This window comes from Gadus morhua, chromosome 15, assembly GCF_902167405.1.
Source record: "Gadus morhua chromosome 15, gadMor3.0, whole genome shotgun sequence".
Taxonomy (NCBI): domain Eukaryota; kingdom Metazoa; phylum Chordata; class Actinopteri; order Gadiformes; family Gadidae; genus Gadus; species Gadus morhua.
Window position 1 is genome coordinate 21,594,513 of NC_044062.1, and position 18,831 is coordinate 21,613,343.

Here is an 18,831-nt window from a genome sequence, read left to right on the forward strand (position 1 = left end):
ACAAATTACACTCAAATAGTAGCTCTCTAATCTTACCTAGAACGCCTTTAACTGCCAAGTGAGAAAATAAACTGTGTGTGAGACCATAGACTGTGTATAATAGGTTTGAACGCATGCATGCTCACTAAAGATACACAAGATAATAATAATTAGTCCTTAATTCTTCAGCTTTAGATGTGTACCATAACAATACCTAATATAATCTTGTACATAACAGTCATCAAACTAAATCCTGTCCTTTTCATGTGTGTGTTTTTTTTTTTAGAAATTAGACACCAGAATGCAAAGCCAGCCACATTAAAGGGAGCCACACTCACAGGAACTCATTGTGTTTTGTAGATTTTTGGACAGTTTGTTTTTATGTTCCATTTGAATTCAAACTTTATTGAAACTATGCTTTAAAAATTACTGCACTGGGTTAAAGAAAAGGTCCCGCCTTCTCATATTCAAAGTAAACATTGAATATGAAATAGTTATACTGATACTCCTAATAGAATAATAACTTACCAAGAATATTCAATTGTTTAATAATCTCATCTAGCTCTGGCAAATACTTTGTTACTGTTCCCGGCTGGTTACAGGTCATTGACAGTGTTCTAACGCCACCTCCTGGTATCTCTCTGATGTTGCAATCCATCTTTTTTACCTTTAACACTAAGCAGCATAAGTGATCGCTGGGAGAAGTAATTTACATAATTGATTTTTAGAGTGCCTTCAGTTCCAAAGGGCAATTCTTTGGTAGGCCTACTTCTGGTAAAAATGACTGAATGTTAATAAATGGATCGAGAAGTCGATAGCTATTGAGGTTCTGCAATCCCATTTGATGTGGCCGCGACCCAACTATGGGATTGGTTGTAATAAACAACTAGCATTAAGCTAAGTCACCCATATGCAATCACAACATAATGCAACTACTGTACAACCCCTTGGCCTTTTGCATTATTACAGAGGCATCCATTAAATCTTCGATTATATATCTCATACACACACATGCACAAACTTAGTCTTTAGAACTTGTAGCCCGACTTTAGACATGTTGACACAAACATATACATCCATCTTAATGAATGTTTTTTTTATTAAAGATTCATTTTTGCATTTATACTTTATTATAGAGTGAGATAGACCGGAAGGTATGGGAGAGAGAGGGGAGGACATGGAGCAAAGGACCACGGTCAGGAATCAAACAAGGGTCGCTGCGATCACGACTAGGCCTTAATTTTACTTGCTCAGAGTAATGGTGAGCCACCCATTCCATCTTAATTATTAACTGAAATCTTTCTGCAACATCTAAATCAGTTCCTGATTTAGATGTTGCATCTAAATCAGTTCCTGATTTATGTTAGTTACACTTGAGGGTACTATTCGTGACAGCTCCAGTTATCTGTTGTGCTCTCAGCTCGGTGATAAACTCCTGGATGACTTCTTCCGGACCCAAGTCTTTTGTTTTCAGGCAATTCTGGCCCTTAAAATATGATGACGGTTTGGCAGAAATCTGAGTAGTTGACACTGGAGACCAACAGGCAAAGAGAAGGGAGTGTTAGAAGGGACATGGGGGCAGTTGAAGTCCGGTCAGAAGGGTCCATTTTTTCACTTTTTACACTTTTTTTAAGTATAATAAGTAACCAAACAAAGGTTTTGGTTGGTGTCTGGATCAATGCAATAACAAGTAATGCAAGATCGCAAATCAATAATACGTTAAAATGGAAATGTTCTACAATGGGAGGGTATTTTATGCAGAAGACTCTCAAGGCAAATACATTTTAAACCTCAGTAAGAGATTTCAGCAATCAGCTTTGGCTCAGGGCTGATGATCAATAGATTTAATTAATTCTTACGATGGCAAACGGCAAGTATGTTTCCTCCGATGAACTGGGTCGTCCATTTCCCCGCGGAGCACACTTCATACGGCCGTCCCCTCCGGAGGAAACTGAAATCATAACCCTGGGAGAAATGAATGTCACACCAGTCATTCTATAAATCTTTTTCAGACACAGATTTACATGCATTCTTCATCACATTATGAATAAAGAGCATGCATGATTTAAGGGTTCCTTTGACAGGCCTATTCACATTGGATGAGGTTCCAGTGATTCACCTCAGTTTGGGCCCTGATTTTGTTACCCTTACCCTTAACTAGAGCTTTACCATACTTAAAAGCAAAAATAACCTCATATGCTCATATTAAAAAAGCTTTCTTTCAAAATATATCATTATGTTTGTGAGGCTGGAGAAAGACCAGATTTTACGAAAAATGATCTATGACTGCTTTGGCATATTAACAGTGAAATTACTATGTAGTTAAACTAACATGGTTTCTGATGAATCAGTAACAGTGGGCAACTTTTTTCTTGCCAGAGACATTTGTAAGTTTCTTTAACCTCATCCACCACCTAACCCTGATTTTGCCACAACAATAAAAACACGCTGCTCATCCATTTTCACCCCCGACATAAACCTCCAATGAGTCCGGCTTTGCTTGGCTTGATTGCCTTAAAGGTTGGGTATGGAATTCTCTTTTTGGCCATTTTTGCAAAATTACTTGAAATCCTTATCATAACCCACTTCCAGCCACTGAGTTAGAAGTACTGACATGAAAATTAAACAAGTCAAATCATCTGTGGAACGGTCAGGGCTCGAAAAAAACTCCAGCCAATGATTTCCAGAACCACCGAATGGCATTGGACAGTGAGTACGTCAATCAAACGGTCGTACTGCACTCCCCCTTCCCTGCTCCCCGCACGTGACCCCTTCGTGCACGTACTCAAAGCTCGTGACCCAGAGCAAGCTTCTGTTTGTTGTTATCCTTTACAACCGTTGTGTATTCTTCAGAAGCGAGCCATTAGAATAATCCATGATGTAACTTATCATGAACATACTAATCAACTATTCATACAGTCCAAAACTCTCAAATTTCCTGATCTGGTTGAATTCAAAACTGCCCAAACAATCTTCAAAGCCAGAAATGATATGCTGACATACAGGCAATGTTTTCTGAAAGGGAGGGACGTTATAAGTTAAGGGGACAGCTGAACTTCAAGGTCCACCACACACGCACAACGAAACAGAGCTTTTGTATCAGCATCTACAGAGTTAAATTGTGGAATAAGTTAAGTGTGGAAGTACAGAAAAGCCAAAGCATAAGACAGTTCAAAAACAAATATAAAGACATCATCTTCACAAAGTACAGAAATTTAGAAAAGCCTCTGTAACATTGACATATGTAGACTGTAGTTTTGTAATATACATGGTATTTATATTTGTAATATCTATATATATATAGTAACTTATAATATACTTGTATAGGTATTTATAATTTAATATAAATTGTTTATAGTGTATATATATATATATAATTGTTTACAATTATATATATAATTGTTTACAATATTTGTGTGTGATTATATTGACTATTTATAAATATACGTAGATATATATACGTAGATACATATACATACACACAATTATTCTGTATTCATATTTGTATGCATTATTATAGCTTGTATTATACTGACATGTTGGTGACATCTATCCAAGCTAAATTGATCTATTAAGGGGTAGGACTAGATACGTTTTGTTTACTTCCTCCTAGCCCCTTTCGAGCATGTAGAAAGTTTTTTTTTTTAAATTGTACTTCTTTTGTGTGTTTTTTTTTTGTTGTCTCTTTTATTTTTTATTTCATCTATTAATAATCAATTGATAATCATTAATTGATTAATAATCATGTTTTTTATTGCTTGCATGTTCGAAATAAAGACAATCAATCAATCCTGCGTTAGCTACTGGCGCTAGCTAACTAGCTAATCCAGCACTAGAATACAACCCTAAACTCCAACCTAGCTAGGCTGGCTCTCTCTCGCGCATCTGTGTTCTCTCTCGTGCATGATTGCGCGTCCATGTACTTGGAATGGGAGGAGTCAGAGTCAGCGTTGAAGGAGAGGGGGTAGGACCATTCGAGTTGTGTGTTTTCAAAATCTGCTGGCGTTTCGCAAATCCCATACCCAACCTTTAAGCATTAAGGAATTGAATGTTCCTTCATTATTTTAAGCCGATGAGCAATAACTAAGACAAAAGCATTGTCTGTACATCTTCGATCTTCGTCCTTGGCTAATTGCATGCTCAGCCAGTAGCTACTGGAAGGGTTTGTGGCGAAACATCTTGTCTGCACACCAACCCTCTTAAACATAGTATACATTTGATCCACGTGCAGATACTATGTTTGTTTGTCAGATTAATGCTAATTTATGTATGTTGTGGTAGAAATTAACCTCACATTTTATGTTAAACTATGATTATTATTAGGCCTACATATCATATCATCCTCATCGTCATCCTCATCGTCATCCGCTTATCCGGGGTCGGGTCGCGGGGGGAGCAGCTCAAGCAGGGGGCCCCAGACTTCCCTTTCCCGGGCCACATTGACCAGCTCTGACGGGGGGATCCCGAGGCGTTCCCAGGCCAGTGTTGAGATATAATCTCTCCACCTAGTCCTGGGTCTTCCCCGAGGTCTCCTCCCCACTGGACGTGCCTGAAACACCTCCCAAGGAAGGCGCCCAGTGGGCATCCTTACCAGATGCCCGAACCACCTCAACTGACTCCTTTCTAAGTAAAGGAGCAGCGGCTCTAATCCGAGTTCCTCACAGATGGCTGAGCTTCTCACCCTATCCCTAAGGGAGACGCCAGCCACCCTTCTGAGAAAACTCATCTCGGCCGCTTGTACCCGCGATCTCGTCCTTTCGGTCATCACCCAGCCCTCATGACCATAGGTGAGGATAGGAACGAAGATCGACCGGTAGATCGAGAGCTTTGCCTTGCGGCTCAGCTCTCTTTTCGTTACAACGGTGCGGTAAAGCGAACGCAATACCGCCCCCGCTGCTCCGATTCTCCGGCCAATCTCACGCTCCATAGTACCCTCACTCGCGAACAAGACCCCAAGGTACTTGAACTCCTTCACTTGGGCTAAGGACTCATTTCCTACCCGGAGTAAGCAATCCACCGGTTTCCTGCTAAGAGTCATGGCCTCAGATTTAGCGGTGCTGATCCTCATCCCAGCCGCTTCACACTCTGCCGCCAGCCGATCCAGTGAGTGCTGAAGGTCACAGGCCGATGATCCAATGAGGACCACATCATCTGCAAAAAGCAGTGACGAGATCCTCAGACCACCGAACTGCAACCCCACCCCACCACGACTACGCCTCGATATCCGGTCCATGTATATCACAAACAGGATTGGTGACAAGGCGCAGCCCTGGCGGAGACCAGCACCCACTGAGAACGAAACTGACTGGCTGCCGAGAACACGAACACAGCTCTCGCTTTGGGAGTACAAAGATTGGATGGCCCTGAGGATAGACCCCCTTACCCCATACTCCCGCAGCACCTCCCACAGTTTCTCCCGGGGGACCCGGTCATACGCCTTCTCCAGATCCACAAAACACATGTAGACTGGATGGGCATACTCCCAGGCCCCCTCCAGGATCCTTGCGTGAGTGAAGAGCTGGTCCGTAGTTCCACGTCCGGGGCGAAAACCGCATTGTTCCTCTTCAATCTGAGGTTCGACGATCGGCCGAACCCTCCTTTCCAGCACCTTGGAGTAGACTTTACCAGGGAGGCTGAGAAGTGTGATACCCCGGTAATTGGCACACACTCTCTGGTCCCCCTTTTTGAACAGGGAAACCACCACCCCGGTTTGCCACTCCTTTGGCACTGTACCCGACTCCCACGCGATGTTGAATAGGCGTGTCAACCATGACAGCCCCTCAACACCCAGAGCCTTTAGCATTTCTGGCTGGATCTCATCAATCCCTGGGGCTTTGCCACTGCGGAGATGTTTGACTACCTCAGTGACCTCCACCAGGGAAATTGGCGACGAAACACCATCAACCTCAAGCTCTGCCTCCAACATAGAGGGCGTGTTATTCGGATTCAGGAGTTCCTCAAAGTGTTCCTTCCAACGTCCGACGACCTCCTCAGTTGAGGTCAACAGAGTCCCATCCTTACTGTACACAGCTTGGATGGTTCCCCGTTTCCCCCTCCTGAGGTGCCGGATAGTCTTCCAGAAACACTTTGGTGCCGACCGAAAGTCCTTCTCCATGGCCTCTCCGAACTTCTCCCACACCCGCTGCTTAGCCTCCGACACGGCAGCCGCTGCAGCCCTTCGAGCCTGTCGGTACCTTGCAACCGAGTCAGGAGTCCTCCAGGATATCATATCCCGGAAGGCCTCCTTCTTCAGTCGGACGGCTTCCCTGACCACCGGTGTCCACCACGGTGTCCGAGGGTTACCGCCCCTTGAGGAGCCTAAGACCCTGAGGCCACAGCTAGCCACCGCAGCTTCAGCAATGGAGGCTTTGAACACCGCCCACTCCGGCTCAATGCCCCCAACCTCCACAGGAATGCCAGAAAAGCTCCGCCGGAGGTGTGAGTTGAAGATACCTACGACGGGGGCCTCCTCCAGACGTTCCCAGTTCACCCTCACTACTCGTTTGGGCTTACCAGGTCTATCCGGGAATTTCCCCCATTCCCTGATCCAACTCATGCCAGATGGTGGTCGGTTGACAGTTCCGCCCCTCTCTTTACCCGAGTGTCCAAAACATGCGGCCTCAGATCAGATGACACGATCACGAAATCGATCATCGATCTTCGGCCTTGGGTACTCTACTACCAGGTACACTTATGAGCACCCTTATGTTCGAACATGGTGTTTGTTATGGATAATCCATGACTAGCACAGAAGTCCAATAACAAACGACCGCTCGGGTTTAGATCAGGGAGGCCGTTCCTCCCCACCACGCTTCTCCAGGTGTCTCCATCGTTGCCCACGTGGGCGTTGAAGTCTCCCAGCAGAACTACGGAGTCCCCTACTGGAGCCCCATACAGGACTCCATTCAGGGTCTCCAAGAAGGCCGAGTACTCTGAGCTGCTGTTTGGTGCATACGCACAAACAACAGTCAGAGTTTTCCCCCCTAGAACCCTTAGGCGCAGGGAGGCGACCCTCTCGTCTACCGGGGTAAACTCCAACACCGCGGCGCTCAGCCGGGGATTTATGAGTATCCCCACACCCGCCCGGCGCCTCACGCCCTCGGCAACTCCGGAGAAGAATAGAGTCCAACCCTTATCCAGGAGTACGGTACCAGAGCTGAGACTGTGCTTTGAGGTAAGCCCCACCAGATCTAACTGATAGCGCTCCACCTCCCTCACAAGCTCCGGTTCCTTTCCCCACAGCGAGGTGACGTTCCACGTCCCCAGAGCCAGCTTCTGCCGCCCGGGTCTGGTCCGTCGAGACCCCTGACCTTCGCTGCCACCCATGTGGCTGCGCACCTGACCCCAACGGGTCTTCCCACAGGTGGTGGGCCCATGGGATGAAGAGAGGGGGGGTGCCACGTAGTTTGTTCGGGCTGTGCCCGACCGGGCTTCGTGGCAAACCCGGCCACCAGGCGTTCGCCATTGATCCCTCCGTCTGGGCCTGGCTCCAGACGGGGGCCCCGGGCTTCCTCCGGGCCGGGTCACATCTCCTCTTTTACCGTTATTCATTGGAGTTTTTTGAACCATTCTTAGTCTGGCCCCTCACCTGAGACCACTCTGCCATGAGAGACCCTACCAGGAGCACAAGGCTCCAGACAACACAGCTCTCAGGTTCACAGGGACACGCAAACCTCTCCACCACGATAAGGTGACGGTTCCAGGAAATATCATATAGATACTTTAATAGTTGAAAATAGCTGATCACCTTTCCCCTTATGTGCCATGTGGCACCAGTGAGTGGCTCCAGTCTATTCCCATCTGATGTACTCTCTGAAAACAATGCTGACATTCACACGTGTGCATCATCTCTGTTTGTATAAGGATAATATATGTTCAAAAGTCACATTGGGACCCAGAAGACATGAGAACATGCTGACATCCACACAGTATGACCCAGACCCAAACATGCTATGCACATCAATATTTGATGAAAGTCCAACTTTGTATTGTGTAAGGATTGGGGATATAAGGACGGGAGTCATTCAGTAGTGTGTATTTGCAGATACCATTCGGCTTTGTTGTCTCTCGTTTGCGGGTGGCAATAAACTCTCCATCTATACTTGACCTGGACTCTCAGATTCCTCTTGCCTATAGCTAGTTGAAGTGAATTAGATAAGTCGTTATTAGAAATCCCACCACAATGTGTAATGCATTCAATTGAGAAAGAAAGCGATTTGCGTTTTTTCCTTAATTAATTGAGGTTATATATTTATGTTTATATTTAGTAATTATGTCGGAATGGGTTTTTTGTCTGAACAACCGCATAGTCCTGTAGTGTCTGCACAAATTCACCAAACTAATTACAACACCATCAATATAACTTACAACAAGAGCATCTCCCAATGTCTCAAACAATAAATCGTTACCAAACTGAACAGTCAGGACACCTGAAAGCGAGCTATCTGGTGAATACGCATTTTGAAGTGTCTCAAAGTCAATGCATAACGCTTCGATTTGTAAAATCCTTGTTGCACTTAGGAAATAGTTATTGTATGCCTTTTCAGTTCTGTTTTTGTCTCGTGGGCCTTTAGGGGCAGCCCTCGAGCCAATTCAAACTTTAGTTTGGTCTTTCAGTATTGAATATGTGCTTGTGATGCTACATTTTCGTAAGTTATATTTCAACCACACACACAGCCAGAAGCTGTGTGGATATATAAGCGTGCCGGCAGAAACTCAGCAAGGGCAGAGGCTCACCAAGCTGACATTAAGAGGCCGCAGAGTACCTAAGTAATAGGCTCAGTACAGGAGCTCTCTACTTGGAGAAATCGATTCAAGCCAGCATCACAATTCTTTGCTACTTAACATGTGTGGTCAAGTTGACTCAAACATCTTTAATGTTATCTTTGTGGTAGCAAATGAACGATACGTACTACAGACTGTGGTATAGTCAAGTGGATTCCATTAGTCAATACGCATCACCTACATTCTGTTCTGTTTGGGGTTAAGCCACATAAAAGATAAAATCACACCCATCTTGTTAAATATTATTGCAATATTCACAGAATCACAGTAATTTCAGATTTGCAATGATACCCACTCCAAAATGGGATATCATATATCTGAAGGTCCCTGTTGATTCCAGTCCCTACTCTGGACCTTAGAATTGTTCAGACTTTCGTTATTATTAGTCATTATTTATTTTCTACACAGATCTAAGTACCCCTCTCATCCTGGGCCACTGTCAGCCAGGCAGCGCTAATTAAAATGAAGCCATTGTTATAACCAAAAGCCGGCCAGATTCCCTCTGTCCATAACCCTGTGGGATGTAGCCTCAACCCCGGAGAAATCCTATTCATGAAAGCCCGGAAGTAGTCCAAAAAATTCCACACACGCTTTGTGAAAATATAATTGGCTGTTGAAACTGACAAATCCACTTGAATATCAAAGGAATTCACTACAGCCACAGAGGGCCAAACTTTCACAGTTTTCTATACATCAAATAGCTTGGAATACAACCAGTGGGAAACAATAACCAACAGTGTAGCATGTGTATACAGTACACTAACTTAATGGATATACCGTAATCTTCATTGACTAAGATAGGTAGTACTTACATGGTTGCACATCGGCTTGCAGTAGACTTTCTCCTCGATGTCAACACATACTACTCCTCCATTGCTGTGCACCTTTACTGATGGAGACCCGTTAGACAAATGACAACCTATAGGCAGGAAGATAGGAATCAGAAAATCAATCATTTAGGATAACACTCCTCGCTCAATGATTAAAAGCAGGGCCTTTCTCTCTGGTTTGTATGCTACCGTCAACTGGATGACTGGACTGGTTGAGCATTGTAGTCAGCATTGCCATGGAGTGCAGAAGTTGTGCTCTATCCTCTGCACTCCATTTGGACAAGAGATAACGGTCACAGGACTCGGCTGCAACCTGTTGGACAGAGGAGACACACCAACTAAGACTTTGGTGCTGTTTCTTGCCATGGCCATTTTGGTCTCTTCTATCTCATTAGAAGTTAACGGCATTCTCTAGACTAGAGAACACACTGCTGACGATCAATGATAATGATGCATTAATACTTACTCTGGCCTGGTGAAACATGTCTGTGGTACAATTTTCCTGTACATTTTGTAGTACAACAGTGCTGGCAAGCAATGCTGCGCACAGCCAAACACACAGACACGTAGACACACACAGACACACAAAAAATCAACAAACCATGTAGTGGTATACCGGTACAAAGAAGCGGATTACTGATAGAAATTATTCTCTGTTCAGGCTAATTTGCAATTAAGTTAATAGCAAATAAAAGGCCTTCGTACCTGTCAGTATGCAGAGACATAGCGGTGTCACTTTTGTTCCCATGACTGCCAAATATTTTTTGCGTTACAGACTGCTAGCTGTCCACTGAGGCTGATTCTTTTATGACCTGAACCAGTGGCGGGGGTCAAGCTTACACATTGGCCAATATTGGGCAATATTTGGATTCAGTCATCGGGAAACAATATTGGGAAACCCTTGTTGTCGTAGTGAGTCATCGAGTCAGCCTAAAAGCAAAATGCAAATAAGACATTTTGTACAATTTCTTCCAGATTAAATGTTTTGTTTGTTTTGTTTTCTCTGATCTTGCTAGAACCACTCATGTTTGGAAGTGCGAGATTTTGGTAATTAGCCTTTTTGATCTGTGGATTTTTCCTCATCTGACATGGGAGCTGGCACTGCATACTGTATTTGTATATGTACCACCCCCCCCCCCCCCTCCCAAATCAAACTGACACACTTAATGGCTCTGTGTGTCAGTCAGTAGGTTATGCCACAAAGGAAGGCCGAGTAAATAATTTATTTGGATGTTATTTATAATGTGTATCTGACTATCTGGGCACAGCTGAATTATTCACACCCTCTGAAAGAGCAATTGCGCACATCTAACAGGGACAATTGGCTTTTTTGTTATGTTTGGATTGAAGAACAGTCAATTTTACTCAAAATTGGCCTAATGTTAGTTTTTCACTTCTTTGATCATCAGATCAAACTGTATACATCATTATATCGGTGTATTATAATAGACGTTTCTGTAGAGCTGTAGTAGCTCCTGCCTATAATGTTGAAGAACACAGCATGGCTAACGTGAACACGTGAGAGATGTAACAGAGATATTGGGCAGAGGTTTCACAATGGCGGCCGTTTAAAGAGGTAGTTCGGAATTTTGGACATAGGGCCTGATTCCCAAGTGAGCATATTCTTTATCACCGGAGACAGTTTTCAACACATTTCATTCAGTCCTTCTAGTTGCAGAGTTCGCTCGTGCTAGGCTAGCGCACGGCAACGGGCAATGCTAGCCTGCTATTAAAAACAGTCTTACCCACTCCACCCGAGGTAAATCAATTATAACGCCAGACTATAGATTTAAATGTCTGTGTTGATAGAATAATGTTAGAAATAAAACTAACCTTGCATCGCATGAATCAACTTTCTCAGCAGAAGCGGAATTTTACTATGCGCCGGTTAGTTTTGTAACCGAATCACGACAGAAGAACGTAAACAGAGAAATGTGGGACGGAAGCGCAATTGAAGGACTAGGCAACATGGTGGTTCACTGTGCTTTTAGAAATTGTAGAAATAAACGCTACAGATGGGCACCACAAAGTTTCCACCAATTTCCAGTGCGAGATCCAGAAAGGACTCAACTGTGACTTGTTGCTGCTGGCTTGGACATCAAAACACCGGCTCATACATGTACGGTTCGTTGGGTACAACAAATTCCTCATAATCGTCTTCAAAAGCAGATGCATCGCTAAGTCCTCCAAACGTGGCCATATCTTGTTAATTGAATACCCTAATAGAATTCTTTCGTTCACTGTACTCTGCGTTTGTAGCAATGACAGCGGCAGGTAAAAAAACTAAAGCCGGTAACCTAGGTATCAGTCCGCCGCTGCCGTAGCCTACTACCAGGAATATAACACTGCTGCAGAGACCCAGCAATTCCCTCAAAATGCAATGCAATGCAAGGTTGGTTTTATTTCTAACATTATTCTGTAAACAGACATTTAAATTTATAGTCTGTCGTTATAATTGATTTACCTCGGGTGCACTGTGGAGTGGGTAACACTGTTTTTAATAGCAGGCTAGCATTGCCCGTTGACGTGCGCTAGCCTAGCACGAGCGAACTCTGCTACTAGAAGGACTGAATGAAATGTGTTGAAAACTTTCTCCAGTGATAAAGAATACCAAAGCTCACTTGGGAATCATGCCCTAGGTCCAAAATTCCGATCTACCCCTTTAAGAACAATTATAAATATAGTATCAAATATAATATATCATGCCAAACCCCATCCCACTTCATATCTGCCGTTTGTCTCACAGCAGTTTGGGACGCACCAGCACTGGCAAACCCAAAGGCAGTGCAGAGGTCCCCCAGAATGTGCTTAGCCCCTGTAAGGGCCCTTCACCAATGTTGCTTAGACATATCACACCATAACACATCACATCACGTAAAGTAGAAACGTAAACAATCACCACTGACTAAATCAGTGGTGATTGTTCTGACTACACAGACATCTCTGCTTAGCACATGTAAGCACACCCTTCTGTTTCACCGTTTCTCACCATAGAAACCAAGCAGCTGCGGCCGCTGCTCAGATCCTTCAGTGCCTGGCCAGCAGGGGGCCACAGCTCACTGCATTTGCACATGTGCACATATTACACTGTCAAATGTATTGGATCCTACATTACTTATGCGAGCGGTTCATGTGAAACATGGGTTTTATCACCTGGCCTATACACTCCAGTATCTTTTGGAACTTACTTAATTGACTAAAACTAATACCTGTCAATGATACATAATCATACAAAATACTAAGCAAAATTGGTTGTTTTTTCCAGCTGAACTTGTTATTAATGCTAAACCGTTACAAAACACCCCAGAAAAGTGAAAATATCCAAACTGCGAGTGCTTGGATCCATTATACCCTTGAAGTCCGCATGATCCAGAGGATGGGGCTATGTGAGGCATGGGTGTAAAGAATGATGTATATGTCCATCTATTTGGTGGCAGGCAGGAAACAGTGGTTAGATAAATCAAACCAAGCCTTAATCTTGCTTCTCAGCAAGCCGTGCCAAGCTAGATGAGAGAAGGCACGCTGATGCCCCACAGAGCTGCAGTGATTTAGCTGCAGTATCAACCATTGTTCCCCTGCGCCGAGCATGTCCCCGAGAGGTACAAAATGAGCCGGGAACCTCGCTGTGCTTTTACCAGGAGGAGTTGACATTTACATCGGTGTTTATCATGGTAAGTATGAGGGCAGGTTGCATTAGAAGTCCCATCCCGGGACATATTCAAGGCCGACGTCTGTTCGGTGCGAAGATAAAAAAAGACACGCACACACACTCACTCACCTAATGCCAAAAGACACACTCCCAGGTGACACTCCCTCCATGAAACACACCTGATGCACTCATGTGTTGCTTCGTGCAGCCTCCCTGAATGCACTGTCTAATAGCCCTGATCAATGGCTCGTCGGACAGCGACGTTGCCCTCCTTTGCGGCTAACCTTTCTTAAATACCTGTGACATTCTTTCCGTGGTGCGCTTTGTCTCGCCGCGCTTCTAAAGGCATTGTGCCGGGCCGGCCAGCCGTGGAGAAAAAGGCCTCCACTGTTGTCAAATGATTCACATGGGCGCGCTGTCGATGGCCAGGCAGAGATAATTGGTATTCCGACAGACTCTCTCACTGCATTTCCAACCGATTTTTTCTTCCTGTCTGTGTGTGTTTATGTGATGGGGGGGGGGGGAACGGGGCGTACGGCTGTACCTCTAGGGAAAGCATTGACGCTCGTAATTCCTATTAGCTCTTTTTAATGACCCTCTTTGCTGTGAATATGAGGGCTGATTAGGAAGGGAACACACCCACTAAAGGGTCTCGGTAGGAGATATGACGAGCTCTGAGTGGTGCTGGGGACCAGATGAAAAACACGACACGCTTTGGTTTATTTTGTTTCTTTTGTTTCTTGTTTCTCCCCTGCACATAAGTGTGTTTTTTCTTCATAACAAAATGGAAATTGGAGAAAGTTGCCGAAGGGGACGGCTAAACGTTGGCCGATTAGCTGTCCACTTGCACTAGCATCGACTAGAGAAGAGTTGCAGGAATAACAACAATTACAAACTGATTTACATGATTATAAAAAGTGAGGGACGTGGAAGGACTGATTTTGGTCAGGACAATCTCCATCTATTTAACTATGACTAGTGAAGAGGTGAAGGACGAACACCCTAGCCACTCCACTCTTATCTCGCATGCAGTTTATCTTTTGGGGGGTGGATCATTTTCTTGCACACAAATTATTGGACCATTGAGAAAAACAGAGCTTTTGGGAAATAGGGAAGGAGAAAAGCCCATTTGGACTTAAATGCCATGTTTGTTTGCCTGTACTTTAAGAAGATCCCAGCAGACGAACCCTGAGGCTTAGAATAAGTGACACAGCCACTTATTCAATCCGCCTGAAAAACACAAAAAAATAATCTAAACACCTACAGGGGGAATACTATAATGAGCACCTAGAATACACCACTGCAGCACAAAAACAAAACCTGACGACAGAGGGAGCTGTTCATTTATGTACAATAAATAAATAATTGTACAAAATAAATAAAAGAATGATGAACGAATGAACCCATCACCACTGCACCACACTTGACACCTCTCCGACCAGCCACAGTCTGATTCAACGTCAGACTGGGCCTACACCTAGCTCTGGTCTAGCAGACACTCCCCCCTTCCCGTACGCGCTGCAGCGCCTCTTGTTCTGCCAGCTGCCGTCTCTCTGCTCGGGGGGGACCACTCAGAACAATCATGTTATCTTGTCAGCAGATGCGACTAACCTAGTTACCAGGATTCCCATCTCCAAGCCGTACAGCTGGAACTGGTGGCTCCAAACGTACCATATCAGCGACGGAGAGAGCTGTACTGCCAAGCATGCTTCGGAGGCAGCGAGATCCGCCTCAGTTACATTTGCTCTACTTTTTGGGTGTACTTTTTGTCGTTTGGTTTAGTTCTCGCTCCGGGGCTGTTGTAAACAGCTAATAGGAAAGAGAAGAATGGAAGTAGCGTTTCGGAAGATATTAGCAGTCATGAACTTCTCTCAGTCTCACTCTGTTACCGTGACTTGACTCCTGACTGACTGAAGCTCTGGGGATGGTGATACTTGGCAGTAGCATGCAAACTTGGCACCTATCAGGTTAAACAATATTTGGCACTTGACTTGAATACACTTTATAGTTTTCATTTTTGCCATTGGGTAACATAAAATCATATATCCTCATTAAAAACAGAGGCTTCATGCAGTACTTTACTCAGTACAGCTTAAGTACCCCTTGACACATCAAACCATTTTTCCCACTTTGAATTATACTATTGGTATTTAGCCTCATTATTAATATTCTTGTAGCCAAGGTGCTTATGATTTAATAAGAGGAGGCATACTTTTAAGTCCTGGTCAACATGTTACATTGAAGAACTTCAACAAATGGTAATATTTTGTAAAATACTTTATAATGAGCACTCCCTTGAACCCGGCACTTTCCCCCTATAAAGGTACGTGTGGCCCCATGCTGGTTGGATAATTACCAAAACACTGTTTAGTATACCTTTTAGACTGACTATATATGCGGTTAGTATTAGAGGCAATCAGTGCGTTTACATGACACTCAAGAAAGTCCAATTATTGTATAGTCTGACTATGATTGGATTATTACGCTTTGGTACATTTCTCGAATCATCCTCAACATTTGCAAAACAGTAAGTGCATTACTCAAAACAATTCGTACAAATAACAATACACCATGGATTAGTTTCTTGCTCAAAATCCTTAGTTCATCTCTCAAAAGTAAATATATGTTTCATTGAATGTCAGTGCCATCAGAATGCAAGTCTTTGTTTCATTGTCTACGGATAAGACAGTCAAATTGCTTAGTCATGTGGTCAATATAACAGTGTGCTCTGGAGGGATGTTCTGATGTAAACTATGCCTCAAGTTTTGAAGACAATTATTGTAAATTGTAAGTTACACCTTAGTGTATGTGGGAGATTGATTGCAAGAGACAGGACAAGATTCACATTTATGCTTTTGCTGTTTGTACTTTAATTTGTTGACAGACCATGTCATCGCGAAACAGAAAGGAAAAGACAGCACTGCATAGCACAAAGAAAAAAACAAAATTAGAAATGTGAACATAGGATAGACGAACACAGAGCTTGTGACATCCGTGAACAACACACAAGCTCTGTGTTCGCCAAGATACTTATCGAGTCTTAAAATTCAAAATGGCGTTGACGGGTGAACTACTGATGGTATTGTGTGTATAAAATGTCATCGTCTAGAAGTGTCGGGCTACTTCTAGCCTTTTAAGTGGTTTAAAATAGCGATTTCGTTTTTAATAATAATAATAATAATGCATTTTATTTAGAAAAGCGCCTTTCAGGTCACTCAAGGACACTGTACATCACACACAATAAAACACACAATGAAATATACAAAAAACATGATAAAATAGACATAGAAAAGACAACATAATAAGTTAAAATACATAGGGCAGAATGGCAGGAAGCATGGAGGTTAGAGAGAGTAGGCAGTCCGAAACAGGTGGGTTTTTAGTTGTGCTTTGAAAATGGGGAGAGAGTCACAGTTTCGGAGGTCGGGTGGTAGAGAGTTCCAGAGCTGGGGAGCAGAGCGACTGAAGGCTCTGCCCCCCATAGTGCTGAGGCGGGCAGGGGGCACAGAGAGGTGGATGGAGGAGGAGGATCGAAGGGAACGGGTGGGGATGTTAATGTGCAGGAGATCAGAGAGGTAGGGAGGGGCGAGGTTGTGGATGGCCATGAATGTAAACACTAGGAGTTTGTAGTTAATGCGGTGGGTTACGGGGAGCCAGTGGAGCTGCTGGAGGACAGGGGTGATGTGATGGTATGAGGGGGTCTTTGTGATGATGCGGGCGGCAGAGTTTTGGACCAGTTGTAGTTTGCGGAGGGACTTGTGGGGGAGGCCGAAGAGGAGAGAATTGCAGTAGTCCAGACGGGAGGTGACGAGGCTGTGAACAAGGATGGCGGTGGTGTGGGGGGTGAGGGAGGGGCGGAGTATGTTGATGTTGCGGAGATGGAAATATGCAGTGCGGGTAAGGGTGTTGATGTGAGAATGGCAGGAAAGTGTGCTATCGAGGATGACACCCAAGCTCTTAACCTGAGGGGAGGGGGAAACTGAGGAGCTGTCGATGGTGAGAGAGAAGGTATTGACTTTCGCTAGTGTGGATTTAGTGCCGAGGAGGAGCATTTCAGTTTTATTGCAGTTTAGTTTAAGGAAGTTTGAGGTGAACCAGGTTTTTATTTCGGAGAGACAGTCGGTGAGGGAGGGGGGTGGGAGTGAGGAATTGGGTTTGCAGGAAAGGTAGAGCTGGGTGTCATCCGCGAAGCAGTGGAACTGGATATTGTATTTGCGGAGGATGTGGCCGAGGGGGAGGAGATAGATGATAGAAGAGGCCCCAGGACAGATCCCTGGGGCACACCAGTAGTGACTGGGGAGGGATTGGAGGTGAAGGATTTAAGCTGGATGAACTGGGTGCGGCCTGTGAGGTAGGAGTGGAACCAACTGAGGGGGGTGTGGGAGAGGCCAATCGAGGAGAGTCTACTGAGAAGGATGGGGTGTGAGATGGTGTCGAACGCTGCACTCAGATCGAGGAGGATGAGGATGGAGAAGGAACCAGAGTCAGCTGCAATGAGGAGATCGTTAGTGATTTTGATGAGGGCGGTCTCTGTGCTGTGACGGGGGCGGAAACCGGACTGGAAAGGCTCGTAGAGTGAGTGGAGGGATAAGTGGGAGTGAAGTTGGGAGGCGACAATCTTTTCTAGGGTTTTGGAAATGAATGGTAGGTTAGAGATGGGGCGGAGGTTACTGAAGTTGTTGGGGTCTGAACCGGGTTTCTTTAATATGGGGGTGACAGCGGCAGTTTTGAAAAGTGAGGGGACTATTCCAGATGAGAGTGAGGAGTGAATGATGGCGGTGATGAGAGGGAGGAGGGAGGGGAGGCAGGATTTGACTAGGGTTGTGGGGAGGGAGGGGGGGAATTGGGATGTAGGTGCTGATGAATGGTGTGGATTTTCAGATTGAAATAGTCCAAGATGGAATTGCAGGATTCAGTGGAGTACAAGTGGGGGGGGAGAGAATTGGGTGGGTGGAGGATTTTTTTGAGAACCGAGAAAAGGGTTTTTGAGTTACCTTCATTGGTTAAAATGAGGCCGGAGTAGTAGGTGGATTTGGTCAGGGATATGAGGTCCTTATATTGTGCAATGTGGGAGGTGTACATGTCATTGTGGATGGTGAGACCGGTTCGTTTATAAAGTCGCTCAAGTTGACGGTTTTTTGCTTTCATGGACCTGAGCTCGGGGGTAAACCAGGGGGCAGATGTGGAAAAGGAAACAGACCGGGTTTTTAGGGGGGCGATAGAGGTGAGAGTGTTTGTGAGGCAGGTGTTGTAAAGAGTGACGAGTTCATCAGGGTTTGAGGTAGAGTCGGTGGTCGGAAAACTGTCAATGAGGGAGCAGAGGGTGGCAATGTTAATGTTCTTGATATCGCGAAATGAAATGAGGCGGGGCAACTTGATTGTGGAGAGGCGGAGTAGAGCTTTGAAAGTGAGGAGGGAGTGATCTGTGGCGGGGAAAACATCAGCAGTGGGCTTGGAGGGGGTGAGACCGGAGCAGCAGACTAGGTCAAGAGAGTGGCCTTTGATATGGGTGGGGAAATCAATCAGATTATGTAGTCCAAAGCTGTCAAGACAGGATGCAAAGTCTCTGGTGAGAGGCAGGTTGATAAT

General features: G+C 44.7%; 1 protein-coding gene across 1 annotated transcript; it reads right to left on the bottom strand.

Moving 5' to 3' along the window:
* Positions 1-1,058: 1,058 nt before the first annotated feature.
* si:ch1073-126c3.2 (uncharacterized) lies at positions 1,059-10,439 on the bottom strand. The gene is made up of 6 exons (XM_030379610.1): positions 10,299-10,439; positions 10,060-10,133; positions 9,783-9,906; positions 9,576-9,682; positions 1,839-1,944; positions 1,059-1,509 (listed from the first exon to the last, which is right to left on the bottom strand). Exons 1-6 carry the CDS (start codon positions 10,339-10,341, stop codon positions 1,343-1,345), a joined length of 621 nt encoding a protein of 206 aa, XP_030235470.1. The 5' UTR covers positions 10,342-10,439; the 3' UTR covers positions 1,059-1,342.
* Between the last annotated feature and the right edge of the window lie 8,392 nt (positions 10,440-18,831).

Excerpts from the sequence above, each read along its gene's own strand:
- si:ch1073-126c3.2 (XM_030379610.1), bottom strand. The coding sequence starts at position 10,341 with ATGGGAACAAAAGTGACACCGCTATGTCTCTGCATACTGACAG. Across the intron at positions 9,907-10,059 it reads ACATGTTTCACCAGGCCAGA|GTTGCAGCCGAGTCCTGTGA; the intron begins GTAAGTATTAAT and ends TCTGTCCAACAG. Across the intron at positions 1,510-1,838 it reads CATACTTGCCGTTTGCCATC|TGTCAACTACTCAGATTTCT; the intron begins GTAAGAATTAAT and ends GTTGGTCTCCAG.